Source organism: Harpia harpyja, chromosome 13 (assembly GCF_026419915.1).
Source record: "Harpia harpyja isolate bHarHar1 chromosome 13, bHarHar1 primary haplotype, whole genome shotgun sequence".
Taxonomy (NCBI): Eukaryota; Metazoa; Chordata; class Aves; order Accipitriformes; family Accipitridae; genus Harpia; species Harpia harpyja.
Genome location: NC_068952.1, coordinates 4,008,389 through 4,024,899, shown reverse-complemented (window position 1 = coordinate 4,024,899; position 16,511 = coordinate 4,008,389). Strand labels below are relative to the sequence as shown.

General features: G+C 40.9%; 1 protein-coding gene across 7 annotated transcripts in view; it reads left to right on the top strand.

The window, feature by feature from the left end:
* Positions 1-1,795: 1,795 nt before the first annotated feature.
* The window catches only part of PPP1R21 (protein phosphatase 1 regulatory subunit 21), a 33,586-nt gene continuing 18,870 nt past the window's right edge, over positions 1,796-16,511 (top strand). For 3 of the 7 annotated variants that reach the window (XM_052805626.1, XM_052805623.1, XM_052805630.1), the window contains exons 1-10: positions 1,823-1,913; positions 2,659-3,438; positions 4,978-5,046; positions 5,469-5,615; positions 7,754-7,855; positions 8,547-8,711; positions 8,810-8,868; positions 11,282-11,376; positions 13,776-13,828; positions 16,012-16,161. In XM_052805626.1, coding sequence (XP_052661586.1) covers positions 3,355-3,438; positions 4,978-5,046; positions 5,469-5,615; positions 7,754-7,855; positions 8,547-8,711; positions 8,810-8,868; positions 11,282-11,376; positions 13,776-13,828; positions 16,012-16,161 — 924 coding nt within the window. In that variant the 5' untranslated portion in view covers positions 1,823-1,913; positions 2,659-3,354. Of the gene's footprint in view, positions 1,914-2,658; positions 3,439-4,178; positions 4,381-4,977; positions 5,047-5,468; positions 5,616-7,753; positions 7,856-8,546; positions 8,712-8,809; positions 8,869-11,281; positions 11,377-13,775; positions 13,829-16,011; positions 16,162-16,511 lie in introns of those variants that run through there. The other 4 variants (XM_052805627.1, XM_052805624.1, XM_052805625.1 and 1 more) reach the window with 3 other exon arrangements.

The window sequence follows — 16,511 nt, the reverse complement described above, 5'->3', positions numbered from 1 at the left end:
AGCGGCAAGATCATTTGGATGAATAGTGACAATATGTGTTTTGCTTTTTTCCCCTTTTAGACTTCCTAAAAATGTGCAGTCGCTGTTCTTGGCAATATGGTTCAGCGACATGTCCTCCAACATTAAGACTTCCTGTGGAGATACAAACATATTTACTAATCTGGCCACCATATCATATTTAGTGCTTGCCAACTCCACTACTGTGCTAAGCAAAAGAATAGCACGCACCACCAAAGCCTTAAGACTACGGAAAAGGATTAACTTCCATTACAGGCACCCGCTATCTATGCTTACTTAAGGGAAACAAAGAGAAAAGGAGGTAAGAAAATGATGATTTAGCATCTCTAGCACTACCCACTACTGAGGAGAGGCCATGAAGACACCATGCTGAAATCAAGTGGAAAAAAATGATACCATGGAAACTGAACAAAAATAATAATTTGCTGTTACATCTCTATCCTAGACCAGGAAGCCCTTAACCTGCAAATCACCAGATGCTCAGCATATACTGGTGAAGTATCATCACATTTTTTCATCACTATTCTTTTCCTTACACATCTGTTTCCAGTCATTTTCAGAAAGAAAATCCTGCATTGGCTGGATATCTGGCAGGACCAAATACACCTATTACGATGTCTTCAGATTCTGCTTAAAGAGTGCTGATGATACGCATTTAAATGTTTGATAAATCTGAGGATAAAGAAGAAGAAAATAGGAGATAATTAGCACAGTCTAAGCAATCTCTAAAGGAGGGTGGCTGAATGGTGGAGAAGCTGAAAGAAGGCTCTAAAACAAAGGGACCTGCAGGCTGGAGGCAGCAGAGAAGGATCTCCTCTGGGGAACCACAGCGTGCAGACACTCAAAATGACCCCGAAACTGCCGGCACTGGAGGAACAGACGATTTACCCGTGTTCCCCTTCATTAGGATATAACGGCACTGAAGGTTGAACGCAGTAGTAGGAAGCGCCCAGCGCTGGCACCGACTAATCGCACCCCTGGCACTCGCTTGTTGCGAGCCGTGAGAAATTACTTAACTGCCTTTCATGTTTTCACCTACGGACCTGCAGAAGATGTGTTTGCCTCAGTTTCTGTGGGTATTACGTGTATTATGTTAAGACAACCGCTGTAGCGCGCTCCCAAGGAGCTCCGCTGCAGGCCTCCTTCCCGCGCAGGCAGGTAGCGGGTCCCACGCCTGCCTCTCTCCCCCGGCAACGCAGCCCAAGCTCGGGCTCCGCCTGAGGAGCAAGCCCCTCAGACAACCGCCCTCCGACACCAGCGGCTGGCACCGGCGGGGCCTCCGCGGCCCGCGGTGACCCGCTCCCCCCGCCCCGGCCGCCGCCGCCGCCGCGCATCCCGGCGCCGCAGACCCTGGGCTCCCCCTAGCGACAGCCTTGCCTCGGGCGGGGAGTACGCGGGACCGGCCCCGGCGCTCTGCCCAAGAAGGGGACGGCGCCGGGGCACCGTCCGCCGCTGGCCCGCGTCGCGATCCGCCGACACGACCCCGCCGGGCGGGCGCTGCTGCCGCCGGGCGCGGCCGGTGGTTTTTGGGCAGGGTGGGGCCCCGTAGCCTCCAGGCCGCGCGGGGCCCCGCCGCCTGTTACTATGGCAACAGAGGCGGCTACGCTCGCCTCACTGGTGTCACGTGGCCCGGCCCGTTCCCCCCCCCACTTACGGCCCCGCCCTCCTCCGTGCCGCCATCTTGGAAGTTGGGTCAAGATGGCGGCGCCGGCCACTTAAGCTCCGCCCCGCCCCGCCGCTCGGCACGTGGCGTGGTGGCGCGGTGACGTCGTCGCGCCGAACCCGGAAGTGCGTCTTCCCTTTCGCGGGTGTGAGGGGCCGGCGGCGGCGGGGAGATGGCGGCCGCCGCGGAGCTGCAGGGGAAATACCAGAAGCTGGCGCAGGAGTACTCCAAGGTATCAGGCGCCAGAGCCCGTCCCCGACGCTCCGTGAGCGGCCGGTGCCTCCCCTCCCTCCAGCCGCTCCCTGCGCGTTACCCGCCTCACGGCCGCCTCTCTGAGGGGAGGGGGCCTTCCCCGATCGGCCCGCGGGGCTGCCCGTGCCTTCGTTGAGCCTGCTCTGCCCCGGTGCCACCACGGGGCGGTGGGGCCGTGAGCTCTCTCCCGCCCGGCTTGGCTGCCTTCGGCGCTGTGCTCCAGCTGGAGCCGGGGGGGGGGGGGCTGGTCAGGACTGAAACGCTGATTTTTGTGGCGGCGTGAGGTGTTTGGGGCTCGAAGGTTGCTTTTCCTTGAGGAGGAGGTGAAGGCAGGCTTGGGGAGGTGCGAGTTTGCAGGTGCCGAGGGAATTACAGTATTGCCGAGTGCTGGCTGGGCAAGCTGGCATTAGGGGCAAAGTGGCCCTGTCTGCAAAGCATCCAGTGGGACAACTAATGGGTTCAGCCATGCCAGGGAATTGAAACTAGCAGTGCTTTCCCTTGCGTTTCTATTTCCCAGTCAGGCATAAGGCTTAGTTATCTTCTTGGGTGTGAACATTTGTTGAGGTTTTGGTCTTGTATCTTACCCATGGACTCTTGAGTTTGCTTTGGCTGGTGGATGTGGGAGTTCAATGGTGTTAGTAGTGCTTGCAGTGGTGTTGTAGTGTCTTGGAAGTGAGGGCACTTGATTCCACACTTGCCTCATGTCTGTTCCCATTCTTCTGCAGCTGCCCTAGGTGACTCTGCCTCCCGTTTCTGGTGCTGCTTAACAGAGTATTTGCAAAGACTACTGGCCCGTAGCGGAGAATGCCTTTCCAAGATGCTCGAGATGATTTCTTAAATGGTGGAGCCTTGCTTAATATAGAACTCTTCATTCTTGTTTCTTCACTAAAAGGAAGAGGACACCGTTGGTCTTGAATGGCATAGTTCTTCAGTGGCCTTGGGAAAGAAAGCCAGCACTTTGGTTTTGTGTAGTCCAGCATCAGAGTGTTTGGCACGCAGCACTTGACTGTATTTGACACGTTTCCCTATGTTACAGAACGATGTTTTCTTTAAATACTATTTGCCTTGGAACTGCTATAAAAAAACCCTATACAGAATCTAAATTGTTCAGAGATACTTTTTTTTAATGCTTCCACAAAATCATTTTAAGAAAACTGAATTCACTTTGGGGCTTTGTAGGTCAGAGTTCATATTTCTTGTTGCTTTCTACAGCGGCTCTGCTGTACCTTGGAGATTAAAAATGGTTCGGGACGAATTAATTGAGGGACTTTGCTGCTTGATTCCCAAATGAAACTTTGAAATGTGGGCTTTTGACTATAGCTTCTGAAAGTTCCAGCTGCTGGATCCTCTTTCTTTTAGTATCATGGTGTCCAAAAGCTTTCTTTGAACTTCATCTTGCAACTTTCAGCCTGTGATGTTTCATGGGTTCTTTATGGGAACTACTTTGTGGTCTCGTCCCACTTCTTGTGCAACAACTCCAGGGCATTGTGGGATCCTCTTTGCAGGTAACTCTTCGTTTTGTGCAAATGGTCAGTTTTTCAACTGGCTGTTTATTGTGTGCAGGTGGAAGTGGAGAGTAGCCCTGGGAAGCTATTTGCCTGTTCACTTAATCATGTTGTGGAAGCCAAGGGGAGAGATAGACAAGAGCTTGATATACTCAAGGAGTGCCAAGGGAAGTACCTGCCAAAGGATTGCTTTCCCTCTCAGTTCACACAGCAGTCCAGAAGAAGGATGTGTATTTTCAGAGTCTCTTCTTTGCCTCGAGCTGCAGCTTCTGGCTCTCTCACACAACCCCGATGGAAGTAGTAGTCAAAAGGCTCTTTCAACTTGTGACAGCCTTTGGTGGATCACACTTCAGCTTGGGTATCTCAATGCAGCATGATTGAGCTAGTTCATTCACTGCATCTGACATGTTCCTGCATTAGTAGCTGTGGCAGAAAAAAGGCATAGAAAACTACTGCACTGCTTTTTCTTGCTAGGGAAACCCTGTGCTTGGAAGTCTTTCTGTGATGCTCTTGCAATTTTCTTCTCTTGCCTTTGTGATGCCTGAACAGCACAGTGGGAATACTGCAGGGCAAAAGCCTGTGCTTAGCAATGTCAACTGACTTCTGACCTTTCAAATATATTCAGTCATCAGACTGAAAAGATTAGCCATTGCTGTTTTGCATTGAATCTTGCCTTTTATGCATCTGCCAGAGGTATTCCCAAACACTATACAAACCCTTTTAATTTATATCTGCAACAGCTGGACTCAGACATGTCAAATGAATACAAACTGCCATTGAAGAAACCAGGATTCAAGCAATTATCAAGGAATGGGAAGATGGAACTCTCAGTGTCCTCATTGCTGCAGGGTAGAGGTACTCTGTGAAGTGACGGGGAAATAGATTTCTTGAGTATCACTTTTCACCGCAGTGATATTTAGCTCAGATTTGTGAACGATATAAGTAAGTCTTGGAGGACTCTTTCTTCTATGCTTTTTATGCATTTTCCTGGAGTGTTTGTCAGGTGGTTCTCTCTGGGTCACCTGCTGCTGCCAATAATAAGTATTTTTGCATTAGAGTATAGTTAAGCTCTTCTTGAATCAATACAGGTTTTGACTTTATTGTGAACCGTGCTTATGTTCCAGAACCCGTCATGAAAAGTTTTGGGGAGAAGAGGGGAGAGGCAGAAATAGCACTGAATATGAGCAAGAACTTGATTAGTCAAGGAAGAAGTTGCAACTTTTCCATATTTGTTCACTGTTCTTCAAACCTTAACTATATTTAAGTAACCAATCTTCCAAGGTATTTACTGAGTAAGAATTATGTTCTATTTGACCAAAATATTCAAGATGGTAAACTTCTTGTTTCTTGGCAATTCAGGGTATGAATTGGATCCTTTTTTCAACCTCATACCACTACTGTCTACCTGAACAGAATACTTTAAGAAGCATGCACATCTGGTGTTCTCATGAGAGAATATGATGCTTTATGCACATTCTAATGAATGGCTTTTATTTATTCCTTTGTCTTGCATAGTTATTGGCATCTCTTATTTTTCAGCTTCGAGCTCAGAACCAAGTACTGAAAAAAGGGGTTGTAGATGAGCAAGCAAACTCTGCCTCTCTGAAGGTAATCTAAAAACTGCTCATGTCAGATGTATTAAGCTGTGACAAGATGGGTAAATGGGAATGCTTTTTACTCAAAGTATTGTGATTAAAAGAATAAAGAAGGAACTTGATTTAGTAAAAGAATTTCTGTTCTGCAACTAGTTTTCATTGTTCTCTGTAGGTGCTGACTTTGTAAAAGTGGAAGGTTGCTTCTTGGTGATTAAGTTGTAGAATGAAGTACCTACTTGGAGTGTCATCTGTGGGCAGCTCAAGAAAGTGAAATCTGTTTTTAAGTTTAAAAGTGATACTTTTTGCCTCTTCAGTGTTCAAATAGTGAAGAAAGCGATTTTTTAATGTGTTAGTTTTTTAATGTGATGCTTCTTGTTGGAAGCATGTGTGAGACTAAGTGTGGAAGTCTTAAAATTAAACTTTTTGGTCATTCAGGAGCAACTGAAGATGAAGGATCAATCACTGAGAAAACTGCAACAAGAAATGGACAGCTTGACCTTTCGAAATCAGCAACTTGCCAAGCGGGTGGAGTTACTTCAAGATGAACTTGCATTAAGTGAAGCTAGGGGCAAGAAGAACAAGGTATGTGCTAAAGGCAAAAAAACTTGCTTAGCAGATGTCTGCTCCTCACCTGTCAATGTCTTATCGTGATTTCTAGCAGTAGTTGCTTTGTGTCAAGGGTTGAGCTGAATGTTTTTGTCAGAACTTGTGTTATAACTGATGTGAGTGAAAATACCCACAAAGCAGGTATTGATACATATATTATGTGCTAAGTAGTTCTGCACTTTTCTTTCTAGTGCATCAGCTAACTGATACTGAATTGCTATCTCCATTTCCAGATATTTATTAAGTGTTCAAATAGCTGGGAAAGATCTTGGAGCTCTGTGATTAATCAACTACTGTGAAGGAAACTGATCACCCCTCATTTCCTATGCCCACCTGCTTGCTTTGTAATTTTGATGTCGATAGTTAACTCTTCAGCCTATGATTGTAGCTTTTCTAGTTGTCTCTTCTGTGAATCTTGTCAAATCCTTTGAAATCTAAATTTTTAGCTAGTATTCCATATGTTTTTTCAAAATGACAGAATAATTTCAGTACTGCGATGTTTCTCTGCCAAAACGCTTGCTGATTAAACCTGGTTATATCATGTTCTGTCTAAGATCAGCCATGTCTTCTGTATGTAATATCGGAATGCCAGGGGTGGTGTGTCTGGACTTAAATAATTCTCAAGCATCCATTGCTACCTTCCTCTTAGGAGGAAACGCCTCTTAATTACTGTCATCTTTTCTTTTTGGTTAGCTCCCTAAATGCTGTAGCTATCAAGACTGACATTAAAGAAATCATTCAACTGATAGTAATATGATAATCTTCCTTACTTTTTCCCTAAACTCTTTTGCATTTTTTTTTTGCTATCCAGTTCCTTGGCAGCATAGTACCTCTGACTTACGTTATTCAAGCACCATAGTAGATCATTCTTCAAAATGCAGTTTGACCCTTCTGTTCTTTTATTTCATGTTATATAACTTACTGCTTCACTAGACATGTTTCCAAATTTTGAAGGACCTCAGCCTGGCTTGAGTAGCTTTACAAAACATTGCCACTGACTTTCTTTCCTGTTCAGCTGTCAGAATGCACAGTTCTGTATTTCTTGGGGTTTTTTGTTTTTTTTTTTAAAGAAGTGTTTGTACTACCTTTTAAGTATGTTCCCTTTAGTTTTATCTACAGGGCCTCACTGAGTATGTACATTGTGTTGAACACCCCCCCACTAAGTTCCATGTCACCCTTACTTCAGAGACTTACCATTGGGACACCGTGTAAATCACATCTAAAACTATTTAGATTAAAATTTGGATAGATGATCTGTGTCAGACTGCAATCCTTTTAGAAGGAGGAGAACATATGCCCGTATCTCAGGTATTGTAGTTCATGGGCTGACATCAAATGCAGAGGTGGCTTCGCTGTCCTAGCTGTCCGAAACACCTGAAGTTCGGTGTTAAGTTTAAATGTAAACAGTCTCCATTTTTTCTGGTGATGGTACTACCTTTGTTTAGCAGTGTGGTAGAGCAGAGAAGCAGTGTGGGATTCACTGGTGGTCTCTGAGTCTTTTGAACGAAATGGGTGAAAAATGAGGAAACAGTTGGCAGAGAGATGTCTATATTCTGAGGGTAGTTGGTGGACAGTGAAGACCCTGTGTTTTCCAGTGCGACCTTGTGCTACAGCCTGCCATGGGATAGTGCACTTTCAGTGATTATTCCTGGTGCCTGCTGAGACCAGACCAGCTTACACCTGGATGCTTGGTGGGGGCAGGTGCGCCTTGCATGTAGCTACTAAACCAAATAAGCCCGCTTGTGTAGGGTTTCATATCACTGACTGTGTGGAATCATGCAAGATTCAAATGATGTTGAATGGGCACCTGCCCATACAAGCAATTTCATGTGTGTGTGTGAATGTGATGCTTGAGTAGAGGCTTTCCTGAGTCCTTATCGAGTTAGCATTCTACTGTTACGCAGCAACAACAATGTGAGGGAAAAAGTGCTGCTTTTAGGTTCATGCTGTGTGCAATATGTGTACCTTTCGATATAGTAGGCAATGTAAATAAGGTACATACTCGTGTGCCTCTATTGAGAATTAGTGATAGGAAGTGTTTTCATATACTTGGGGATGGGCTTTGGGATACCTCCAGAGGCTTGGAGGTAATGAATGCATTTTCTTTCTTTTAGAAAAGTGCAGAATCCTCATCTCAGTTGAGTCAAGAGCAGAAAAGTGTCTTCAATGAAGATCTTCAGAAGAAGATAGAAGAGAATGAACGACTACATATACTCGTGAGTGAAATTTTTTTAGCCTTTCTTTTTAGTTCAGAAAACTGGTCACACAAAGATAGAGAAAATAAAATGCCATCTGAAAACTAGTGAGTTTAAAAGCTTAGCTGTATGCGAAACAGTAGATTAGATCGGATAGCTTGATTATAAAGATGTTCACTGGGCAAATGAGAAAATTTCTACTTCAGATTAAGACAGTATGTGGAATAACTCATGTAATATGTGTTTTCTCATTTAGATTTTTAACTTTTGGTGACACTTAGCTACTCTACTGAAAATAGTCGTATAGTTTGTACTGGGTGGAAACTTCTTTTTAGTTCACTAACTGTTTCAGAATTGCCTTAAAATTCTGCAAGTTGCTATGATGAAGTCAGGAATTACTTTACCGAAATGGAATGCATTTCACTTTGGTTTAGAAAACTTGAAAAACATTATGGCTCAAGTTTAATTTTTCAGGTGTGTACTATTAATTGGAAATATATTTAAGGAATGCTTGGTACTACCAAACTTTAATAAACATAAAGTACTTGTTCCTGAATATTTTTCTCCGTAAATGTCATCATAAAATTTCTATTTGTCTGAGAACTAGTACTTGTTATTAACGTGGACTGGCTAATTAAATTGGTGTAACTCATAGGACTGGATTCCACAGTAAAATGAAGCTTTCATATGGGCTCTGCTTTTCTTCTTTTAGTTCTTTGAAGCAGATGAGCAGCACAAACGTTTGGAAACGGAGCTGAGAACTAGACTTGAGGTTTTGGAAACTGATGCTGCCCAGCATCAAGCTGTGGTGGACAGTTTAACGAGGAAATACACAGATACCATAGAAAAGCTGCAGAACGATAAAGCCAAATTAGAAGTAAGGAGTTTTCTCTTACTTGCAAGTTTGGAAAGTTTTGAAATGAAATGTCTTGCTGTGTCAGTACTTACATTGTGAGATTATCTTCTTGCATAAAGATCAAGTCTCAGACACTAGAAAGAGAAGCTAAGGACTGTAGGCTTCGAACCGAAGAATGGTAAGTGTTTTTATTTAATATAATGAAAAATTGATTTAAAGAAATAACTGCTGTAAAAGATTAACCAGATTCTTTTTTTTTTTTAAAGTATGATTCTCTAAAAATAGACCCACCCCCCACCCCGACTTTGATAGAACTTAAAATATTGGGCAACAGCACATTAACATCAAGGCTGTGCAGGTCAGCCCCCGGTTCCTTCTGCTGAGTATGTAACTAGACAATCAATTCCACAGATTCAGCTTTCAGTAAGAGCAGTTTTGTCACCAAGCTATTTTAAGTAGCTGTGAAGTTGATGAAAGCTTGAAGAATTTATTTGTAATGGAATGCTATAAAAAGTAAAGAAACTACTGAACTTGTATGAAACAAAGACATGCAAGCCTTTACAAACTGCTTCTAAAAACAAAGCTTGGGTAGGTATGCTGAGACAACTGACTGAAAAGAGTTTCGAAGATCCCCCTCCACCCTGAAAGCTTCTTGAACAATCACTTTTGCTTCAGGTGTAATGCGCTCAGCTAGAATATTTGAAAGTTTTTGTTAAAGGATTGTATTGTTAGTTTTGGAATACCTTCATTGTCTTGAAGACAAGTTGTAGAAAATTGGAAGAATTTGAGGACTGTGGGCCAAATCAAATTAGGGTGCACTTCTCTGAAGTTCGTTATTAAGGTGCCTTTTTAAAAGATATATGTGTGGTATAGATCTTTAATGTAATGGATAAAATGCATAGTGAATGATCAGATGTAGAGTTCCTTCTTTCAAATGGTAACCCTGAAGTATATATTTTAATTATTTTGATAGATGCAAAGATACTTGAATTCCAGTAACTCTCCTCTAATACAGGTCAGGGTTTCAGTAGGAATGACTTGCAAAAGAGGATGAAAGCTGTGTTTTGCTGCCATTTGCTTTTTTTGTGGTGTTTGAAAAACAGTGTAGTCTTAATCTGCTGCTATTCAGTTCAGAGCTTGTCTGTTGTATTCTGTGATGACTGGGTAATTAACGTCATTGTAAGAAATTGTCCCTACCATTTAAGAAGGTAGGCTTTTTGAAAATAATAAAGCATGACACTTAAGTATTTTAAACACTGAAATCGGTATCTAATGAACACTTGACAGAAGATGGCTTTGAGAGGACTGCTCTCTTTTCCCCACTCTTCCAGGGGAAGGGATCCATTTGCCTCTGACACCCATGCTTTATTCAGTAAAGCCAGGGGATACATGACTTGACAGCCAGCATGCCTTGAAAATTGAAGGACAATGTAAAACAAAACATAACAAACTACTTGTTTGCCATTCCTTTAGAGTACAAAAAGGAAACATCCATACTTTTTCAGTTTGTCTTTGAGTTTAGTTTCTATCATGCCCAATGCTACTGCAGTCCATGTTGTACAGTTTCTGTGCAAATTTGGAGCTGCTCTTCAAGAGAAATATTTGTTAATGTGTATGAGCTACTTATTGGCTAGTTTCTTCATACCTTGCTTGTCTATTTTGGATTCTTTTTCCTTATTAGTCCTGATAAATTTCCATGTGTCAAATGTTTTTGTAAAAAAGGAAAAAACTGTCACTTTGACACCTTCCCCCCACCCTCCACTATATGTGCAGGAGTTCTAGATGTCAAATGGGAAGCAAAACAGTGAAGAATTTGGGGGCCTAAGTTGGGTAAGGTGTGGAATTTGGTCTGAATCAATATGTGTTAATCTTTGTTGACATATGTATATAATGCTGGAACATGTTACTGTTCATCTTAAGAATCTATACTAAAAATACTAGTAATCTTAAGAACCTATGTTCACATCTATATACAGATTCAAATGCAAGTGAAGCAGATCTAGTGAAAAATCACTTGAGAATGCATCAGAAACATAATTGCCGAGTCTTGTGGGAGTGGGCCATATCATAGCAGTGTTTAAATATGGGGCTTTGAAAAGCTTGTGAGGTATTTCTAATAGTGATATGGCAGTTAATGGAATTACCCACAACTCACTACTTGCCTATTGGAATACTGCATCGGGTATATAGTAACTAATTTAAAGGCCCTTTTGTATTGCCATTCAAATTCCAGTAGAAAAGAATACCTTCATATAGCTTATACAATAATTGCAGAATTGGAAAATAATGTAAAGATTAACTCTGAAGTAAGTTGAGCTTCTCAAGAATGGAACTTAGGATTTACAACAATTTATTGCATCTTTCACTGCTTTTGTTAGGGATTAAAATACAATGTCATGTATTAAATATGACATAAAGGAGGAAAAATGATTCCTACTGTCTTACTTCTGTCTAGCTTCAAGAAAGAGACAAATACCTGTACACTCAAGGGATGCTTATGGTGAGCTGTGGTGTTGGTGATACAGATAAAATTTTAAAGGTTTACGATGTGTGTGTGTGTGTGGTTTTTCGTTTGTCTTTTTGTTATTTAGCCAGCAACAGTTAAAGAATCTTCAAGCAGCTTTGGGCAGTAGACTGGAAGAATCTCTATGCATAATCAATGAAAAAGTACCTTTTAATGACACAAGTACGTATTGCCTTGGTCTGGGTTTTGTGTTTAATTTTGGGTATCCATCTGGAGGAAGTACTCCTTATGAATTAAAATGTATTAGCTGTAAGAAACGTTGGACATCTCAACAGACACTTGGAGGTAACTGTAATAAGTATTCATAATACACATCATAATCTTGTTTAGTAATCCTGAAATATTGAGGTTTGATTTTTTTTTTTTTTAATATATCTAATGGAAATTAAAACTTTTGAAGGCTTTTGAGTAACTTGCCACTTGTCTTGCTTGGTGTTGACAGAATATTGTAAAAGATGAAGGAACACTGTCAATTTACTGGTTTCTCCACAAAGACTTCTTTAGTTACTCCTCTTGAGGGGTATTATTTTTGGCAGGGTATATTCAAGAGTTAGAGGGATAAACTCTTGATAAGGGGGTAAACTAGCGACTGCAGAGATGTTGGCTTAATGAGGCATTTTAGCAATAGTGGCCTACACTTAGTATTAGTGGGAAGTCTGTCAGAGTGTCTCAGGTCTGATCAGAGAACACCCAGACTAGCTCTTATCCATGGCTTGTCTCAGACTCATGTTCATCTTTTCAGGGGAAAAAAAACCCTTTGAATTTTGGGACTTTTATCAGAAGCAACCTTTTTTCCTGTTCCTTTCCAACTGCTACTAGATAAACTGAAGTGCAGAGAATACCATGAAGTTAGGAGCGCTCAGCCTTTGCACTGCTTTGGTACAAGAATGGGTCAGTATGTGCCGGATCAGTGCTGTGTACTGGGTGCTTTTGTAAACAGCTTGAACATGAGGTTGTACTTGGGCAAGCACCAGTCCGTACTCTTCTGGCAGTGAGGCTAGGAGGACCTAGAATAGTGAAAAAGCTGAAAGTAGTGGAGAAGGAGCAGAGAAGTAAAAACAGGCTGTTGAATTTCTGGTAGGTTTTATTGGTAGCTTTTGCATTTTTCCTTCAGTTTAAAACTTGATGACAATGCTTTGAATAGCCTTAGGTTCTCTAAAAGCTGATCTGGCAGGGTGCTGCAGGGGTGAGCCTTCCAAGTTCTCCACTGGGTTGGCAATCCAGTAAGTCTTGGCTTAGAAACACGAGATCATCTTCTCTTTAGGAAATGTTGACTCTCACACAGTGTGTTATGCTTAGGTGTTGGTGCCTTGAGTTGATACACTTTTCACTTCTTTCCTCTCACAAAGATCACTTTACCTGGCATCTGCTGCCTATTTCTGCTTCTCTGGCTTCTTTCGCTGATTTTTTTTTTTTCTTTTACAGTTGGTTATCATTGTAGTGAGAAATTTGATGCAAATAATTTATTTGCTTATCTGCTCACTTAGCTGTCATAGCATGATGTTTTTGCTCTTGTAGGAAACTGCAAATAGTGGACAGATCTTTAGTGACGGAAGAATGAGAGAACGTCAGGAATGCTTGCCTGCTGTGGATTCCAACTGGCTTGCTATAGGCGCTGTAGTTGGTTTTAAGTGTTAACTAGCCGCTGGCTTCAGTTTCAGTAGCAATCAAATGACTTTTTGACTGCTAAGCATGATTTTGAGAGTAGAAAGATAAAGTTTTCTGAAGGATTTATGAGTAGGATTTGGTAATTTTGGACAGAGTTTTTTGTTCTGAATACAACTACCTCTTCCCATGTGTTAATTGCTAAAGGTGAATGATACAAAAGGAGTAAGAAGCTGGAAATTTCCTTTGTGTGCAAATTTTAAACTAAAGTGGTTATTAGTCCATTTAATTGAGGATGGATGTGATCCCTTTTAAATCTATAAGACTTTGTAAGCTGTTCACTAGGTACAAATATCCCTCTACCTCTTTAAAAATTGTGCCTACTTGTAATTGAATAATTCTAGTTGCTCTGTAACTGGAACAGAATGCTGAAATATGTGGAGAGTACATCTTATTCTAAATCATCAACAAATCAAGTACATACAGGAGCTTTTTTTTTTTAAACATGCAAACTATTAAAAAATGCATTCATCTTATTTGACAGTCCCTGGAATGTAATCGAAATGTGAAGATGATCTTGAATTCTTTAAGTTCTTTTTTTTTTTAAAGATTTTCACTTTTTTGTGATGAATACTGTTCTTTTGGGCTAGAGGATTCTGCTCTTATCTATCAAATTCAGGGTGTTCAGGTGGATAAATTTGATTTACAAGCTGAGGCAAGTATAGAAGTGCTTTCTTTCCACCTAGTCATAGTAACAGTTCTTAAGTCAGGATGGTTAGGCCTATTTTATTGAAGCCAATTGTTTGTGTCCTTTTAGTTAATATTACTTACATGAACTGTAATATTACTGCAATGAAATTTTATATTAAAAAACAATCACCCCCCCATTTACTAATAAGTGTCTCTTAAAAAAACATGATTTAATAAGTGCATATAACTCAATTTTTGTCCTGTAGGATCTAATCGATACAACGCTCTGAATGTACCGTTACACAACAGAAGATATCAGGTAAGCACTTTTTCTGGCTTCATATATAAAGGTGCAACTTTCTACACAGATACTGAATAAAACCAGTTGTTTTAGTGACCTGAAATGGCAGAACATAGCCTGTCTTACTACTATCGTGATATTCCAAGGGAATTTCTGTCCACAGAACCTCTGTGCTTTTCAAAAGGTAGTCTATACTGCTCTTGTGTCGAGGAGTCAAGTTGTCTGCTCACCTCACTTCACTAGATCTAATCCATTGACTACTGGCTGATGATCACTGTTGGTATTAACTCAGGCATGCCTTTCTAAAAAGAATAGCAAAAAGGTTTAATATTTGTCTCCTATTAAAGTTATAGGAAATACTCTTTTACTATGCTAACCTGCAGTAAGTTAGAACTTGAACATTTCATTTTTAAAGTTGGTTAAAATTATGTTAATTTAGGGGTCTTAAGCTTTTTGTTGAAAAAAGTAGTTTTGGTATCTTGAATTCCTTTTCCCTCAAACTGAGCTGCTTCTGTCACATCACTTGAGTCCCAAAGGATGTTTGCATTTGTAAACTATACATTAGTGTGTAGACTAGAATACCATATCAGTTGATATTACTTGTCACTAGTCATAATCCTTTTAAGGAATAAATCATCTGTCTTTGAGAACTCTGCATGGTTCACTTACAGTTTATAGGATACTTCTTGCCAAAACACCTCTTACTTGCAGCCAAATCACCCTTATTAATGTAAATATTACTTAGAAAAGAAACTGTTTCTGTTCATTACTGTAACTTCATCAGTTTCTTTGGGAGTGTGTTTTACTCGGTATTCAACAGTGCGCATTAGTTTTCTGTGAACAGCTAATTATATTAAGGCTTTTTACAGTAGTAAATTGGATACCTTGATGCAGTCAAAATTTTCCTGTTTTGCTACCACTGAGGATGGACTCCACAGCACTCTGTTTTTTCTTTTTGCTTGTATGATATGTCTCAAACTTGAAGTTAGTGCATTCAGATGCCACTGTAGAAAGATTTCAAATAGCTGCTTTCTCCTTTCTTCAGAAGTGCCTATAAAGAGACCTTGTTCCTAATATGTCTGCTGTGAGATCAGGTGACCTGCTGTCCAGTTTTGTGATGGAAGTAGCCTTAAGTCAACCTGTTGCTGAGTTCTAAGAAAAATCTGAATAACTGTACGGAGAGTGTCTTCCTTTACTATTTTCTGCTAGCACTATGCCAGCCAGCCTCATGCTTCAAGATCTGCAGTCCTGAAAATGTTCCAGGACAGATTTTTATGACTGGCTTTGCCAGTGGAGGCAAAATGCTAGTGTATTAGCACAGGCTGCAGTGTAAAGGACAGCAAAACTGTAATATTATCTGTTTTCCTTCCTTGCATAGCTAATTAACATACGCAAACTGAGTATGACTGCATTAATTACCACCATCCCTGGTCCATAATCAAGATTCACTTGATGTAATGCTCCATTGAAGCATTAGGAGTACACCTCTGAAGGATAAGTCATTCTTGGCTGAAGTGGCGCTTTAACCTTGTTCTCTCCTCCATAAATCACAACAGAGTGTGGTTTTCTTCTCTGTTGCATTTGCTTTTTCATAATGTTCCATTTTGGATTAATTTCTTGGATACCTTCCTACTGCACTAAAGCTACAGAACAGCCTTATTCATGAGCAGCAGCTCAGTTCTGTCCAGGTGGGAGAGTAAGAATTGAGTGTTACTGGTTAGAGAAGCAGACACCTTTTATTCTGGGAGAAGACCTTATTGGGTTTTACTAATTAAGTTAAGTTTCCTTACAACCAGGTGTTACAAATTTCTCACTATCACCACACTTAAAGAACTGAGCTGTTGTCAGCAATTAGTCTATGGGTCTTCAGGAATCTTAATTTCAAAGATGATCTCTGTAATTGTACTAACCTTTAAGTGTTCTTGTGGTCTGTAGTTTGAGAAATGCAGCAGAGGTGAAGTATCACCTGTTGTGTGAAATAGAAACCTACTTTGTTGTCATATTAAAACATGCCCTTCTGTGTGGCATTGTAGTTTATGAATAAACTTTAAGTTAAAGATGATTGCTGCTGTGTATTTTAGGTTGAACTAGTAACAAGAAAGAAATCATTGATAGCCATTTTTTGTATTCAACCATAACATTTTTTTTCGTATTTAAATAGCTACATGTCAAATGTAATCACTTTATAACTGTCTTTACAGCTGAAGTTGCGAGACCTTGCAGGCCAGGCACTGGCTTTTGTTCAAGAACTTGTAACAGCTCTTTTGAACTTCCATACATACACTGAGCAGAAGGTACAGATCTTTCCCATTGATTCTGCAACAGATGCTATATCACCATTAAATCAGAAGGTAAAGCTTACAGATTTCATCTACAAGTATATTCAATGATGTAGATGTTCATGAGTGAATTATCTTAGTCATGCAAACTTCTGCCACCTTTACTGGAATGCTATGAGTGTGTTCCTGAGAGGCAGCCTCTCCTGCATGAGAAGTCTTTTCTATTGGGTGAATTCTCTGAATGTGGGCGAAGGTGTAGCTGCAGGGAATCCTTTTCCCCTGTGCCTCTGCTACAAGAGCAGTATGATAGTCGAATCAAAGCTTTGCTTTTTAAGTGCTAAACTAAAGTGCATTTGTCAAAATTTCAGCTGACTTTATTTTAAAATACACAATATTGCACTGCTAAATAGATGCTTGTCTTA